Source organism: Anarrhichthys ocellatus, unplaced genomic scaffold (assembly GCF_004355925.1).
Source record: "Anarrhichthys ocellatus isolate YVR2014 unplaced genomic scaffold, GSC_Weel_1.0 scaffold187, whole genome shotgun sequence".
Taxonomy (NCBI): Eukaryota; Metazoa; Chordata; class Actinopteri; order Perciformes; family Anarhichadidae; genus Anarrhichthys; species Anarrhichthys ocellatus.
Window position 1 is genome coordinate 1 of NW_022280217.1, and position 4,041 is coordinate 4,041.

The following is a 4,041-nucleotide window of genomic DNA, read 5'->3' on the forward strand; positions in this document are numbered from 1 at the left end:
ATGCAGATAAACATACACACATAACCAACCACACAGACACACACACACACACTAATCACTCAAACCAGACTTCACTCTGAATCTGATCGATTTATAGAAAACAGTGAAACCTTAAACTTTAAAGAGCTCTGGTCTGTTTGATGCTGCTGTGTTGAGGTTTGAAGAACACACACACACACACTGTCACACACACACACACACACACACACTGTGTTACATCCAGGCCCTTAGCAACTCCAGCGGCGGGGGAAGGCATGCGTTTCCTGGGTCCAGTGGCCTCACATTTCCTCTCCGTCGTCTGGAGGACAGAAGGCCAGAGCCCCGCTGAGCACACACACACACACACACACACACACACACACTCCGTTGACACCCCCCAGGCTTTGTCCGTGGGCTGTCGGCCGTAGTCTCGTGCCCAGCCTCCCTACTCTCTCTCTGGGTCGGGGCAGGACATTCCGTGATGCTAGCCGTCGCCGCCTACCACACCCCCGAACACACACACACACACACACACCCGAACACACACACACACACACCCCCGAACACACACACACACACACACACACTGGTCTCCAGGAAGAGAGTTAATGAGATTCTGTCGGGTTCCCACACCGTCCCCTCTTTCAAAGACTTTGTCTTCCTCGTCCTGTTTTCCCACACTCACTCCTGTGACTCTGGCAGCAGAAGAACGTTGTTGGGACGAGCATTTTATAATTCAGTGTTAAATCTAAATATTATATTTATTAAAGATTTATTTACAAGTTTTTCTCCAAAAACCTTTTTGTTGTTCCAGCTGAAGAAGCTGAAAACATTTAGAAAACACACAATTTAAATCAGTTTAAAGTCACGATGTAACGCAGGAAGGTTCGTACGTGAAGAAGTTTTAATTCTGTTTAATTTCCTGTCACAGACACACACACTAGAGTCATTTCATGGTGGAAGTATCAGCCACTCCATTTCCTGCAGCCTCGGCCCCCTGGAGGAGGTGTTATTTAGTTAAGAAGGGGGGGGGGACAGCTCAATCCCCCCTCCCCCCTCACTAATCCCAGCAGCCTGAATGAGCTGCTGTTTACATGGAGGGATTTGTGCAGATTAGACGGATCACATCTGTGGATTAAACAGATCAGCAGTTCATGACACTCGATCGGAGAACAATACCCCCCCCCCCCCCCACTGTGTCTTATTTTACAGCTCGATTTAGAGACGATCCACAGAAACACATCATCATTGTGTTTATTCTGCTGTTGAGTTCAAAAGTATCAGCATCATGTACTCAAAGTATTACAAGTACTCGCTCTCCTTTCACACAAGTACTACTGTAGAATACTGTAATACCACTGATAAATACATGTACGAGCACTTTAGATACTATTAGTAGTGAGGTACTGTGAAGTCATCTTATTTTGTAGGAGCACTAGTGGACTGAGTCTAGTCCTTGTTCTTGACTCAGTGGGACAGGAAGTCTTATTTTGTAGGAGCACCAGTGGACTGAGTCTGGTCCTTGTTCTTGTCTCAGTGGGACAGGAAGTCTTATTTTGTAGGAGCACTAGTGGACTGAGTCTGGTCCTTGTTCTTGTCTCAGTGGGACAGGAAGTCTTATTTTGTAGGAGCACTAGTGGACTGAGTCTGGTCCTTGTTCTTGTCTCAGGGAGGAGAGGGAGCGCTGGATCCGGGCCAAGTACGAGCAGCGTCTGTTCGTGGCGTCGCTGCCCGGCGCCGACCTCCCTCTGGGGCAGCAGCTCCTGAGGGCCACGGCCGAGGAGGACCTGCGCCTGGTGGTCCTGCTGCTGGCTCACGGGTCGAGGCAGCAGGTCAACGAGACCTGCGGGGACGGAGACGGACGCAACGCGCTGCACCTCGCCAGCCGCAAGGGCAATGTGGTCGTCACGCAGCTCCTCATCTGGGTACGGCTTCTTATTTTACTCTTTTATTGTGAAAAAATATGTGCAGGAAGTGTTGAGTTTAGCGTTGTTAGAGTCCCTAAGAAGTCGTGAACAAGTCCAAATTTAGACAAGCTTGAGTCCAGACTGAGTCCAGATCTGGTCTCGTTTTGAGTCCAGATCTGGTCTCGTTTTGAGTCCAGATCGAGTCCTGCCAGATCTGGTCTTGTTTTGAGTGAAGATCGAGTCCAGCCAGATCTGGTCTCGTTTTGAGTCAAGATCGAGTCCAGATCTGATCTTGTTTTGAGTCAAGACTGAGTCCAGATGGTTTTCTTTGAATGCAGACCTGGAACGGCCTGGCAGGCTTTTATTTTGAAACATCTGTGCAGGAAGTGTTGAGTATAACGTCATTAGAATCCCTCAGAAGTCGTGAGCAACATATCAAACTTACCCTTGATCTCTCTCCCCCCCTCAGTACGGCGTGGACCTGATGGCGAGGGACGCCCACGGTAACAGTGCGATGGCATACGCCCGCCAGGCGAGCAGCCAGGAGTGCGTTGACACGTTGGCTCAGTACGGCTGCCCCGACGAGCGCTACCCGCTCATGGCCACGCCCAACCTGCCGCGCCGCAACACCAACCGCAACAACAACGCCGCGCTCATATGAGTCCAATCGGACAAAAACAGACTTGTATTTTGAAGGGGGGGACCACTTCCTGCTGTGAGACTGACTACAAGGGAAAGAACCTCCCAAAAGCATTGTGGGAAATGTGGTTCCACAATCGACTGTGACGAACCTCATCTTTAATTTAACTCGTGAAAAAAACACACTCTGAACCAATCATATCGTCGGTTCTTCGTCATCATCATCGTGGCTCCGCCTCTTTTTTTAATTTCATGAATTCTGTGAACTCTTTAGAAGATATCTGGATGTTTAAGAGGAGGAAAGAAGAAGCAGAGTGATAGATCGCATGTCCTATAGACTCTCTGCTTTCTTTAACTGAAGACGTTTTTCTTGGATTATGTAAATTTATCTCGATGTTCATCGCTGGACCAATCGTTTCGTTTATTTCTGGGTGTATAAAGTCCATCGATGCGGCTCAGGGACAACCCGTCCTCTTTGTTTTCACTTTTTAACTTTAAGTCAAACTCCAGATGACTGAAAACACAACGTCCAAAAATGTCTTTTCTTTGTCGTTCTCAATCTGCAGATTATTCTCCTAAAATATCCAACATGGCCGCCACAGTTCACCAGAACCAGAAGACCAAAAAGCCCCAAAAACAACAAAGATATATATGATATGAATCGATGTAAATATTAAAGGCTGGAGGCAGTTGAGTTGAGACGCCTTCAGGGTTCTGGTTCTGGTTTATTTATTTATTGTAAAGTGAAACGACAGAAAGATTCTGTGAATGATGGATTTATCTGATTCTGAGGGTTAAAAGGAAACAAAAAAGGGAATTATTCTTCTTCTTCAGGTGTTTTTCTGTCAATTCATTTCAGCTGAAACTCATTTTCACTGTGTTTCCTCCAATTACGTCCAATCAGATCGTCTCCCTGATATCGGCTCAGCGAATCACAAAGAAGGGCTTCTTCTTCTCTGGTCTGTAAACTTGTTGTAAATAATCTCTTTCAGCGGCGACACTGTGGAACTTAGAGAACACAGGAAGTACTAAAACAGGAAGTGGTTTTATTCTGACGGGGTTTTGTTTTTGGACTGAATGTGTTTCGGCTCATCGGAGGCCTCAACACCAGTAAACCAGTGGTTCCCAACACAAAGGGCTGTAATCAAGACCACTTCAGTCCAGTCCGAGACCAGGTCTGAGCAGTCAAGACTGAGTCCAGATGTGGACTCGTTTTGAGTCAAGACTGAGTCTAAATTTAAACAAGCTTGAGGTCAAACGTAGTCAAGTTTTGGCCATTGACCAGTGAAACCAGAACATTGCTCATTTAAAGATCCTCTGGTCTAAAGATCCTCTGGTCTAAAGATCCTCTGGTCTAAAAATCCTCTGGTCTGAAGATCCTCTGGTCTGAAGATCCTCTGGTCTGAAGATCCGCTGGTCTGAAGATCCGCTGGTCTGAAGATCCTCTGGTCTAAAGATCCGCTGGTCTAAAGATCCGCTGGTCTGAAGATCCTCTGGTCTAAAAGTCCTCTGGTCT

General features: G+C 47.0%; 1 protein-coding gene across 1 annotated transcript; it reads left to right on the forward strand.

Moving 5' to 3' along the window:
* Positions 1 to 1,616: 1,616 nt before the first annotated feature.
* Positions 1,617 to 3,929, forward strand: LOC116400635 (arf-GAP with GTPase, ANK repeat and PH domain-containing protein 1-like; the record flags this gene model as incomplete). Its single annotated transcript, XM_031878560.1, has 2 exons — positions 1,617 to 1,904; positions 2,356 to 3,929. Coding segments are annotated over 2 exons (480 nt in total), but the record flags the coding sequence as incomplete, so codon positions are not given.
* Between the last annotated feature and the right edge of the window lie 112 nt (positions 3,930 to 4,041).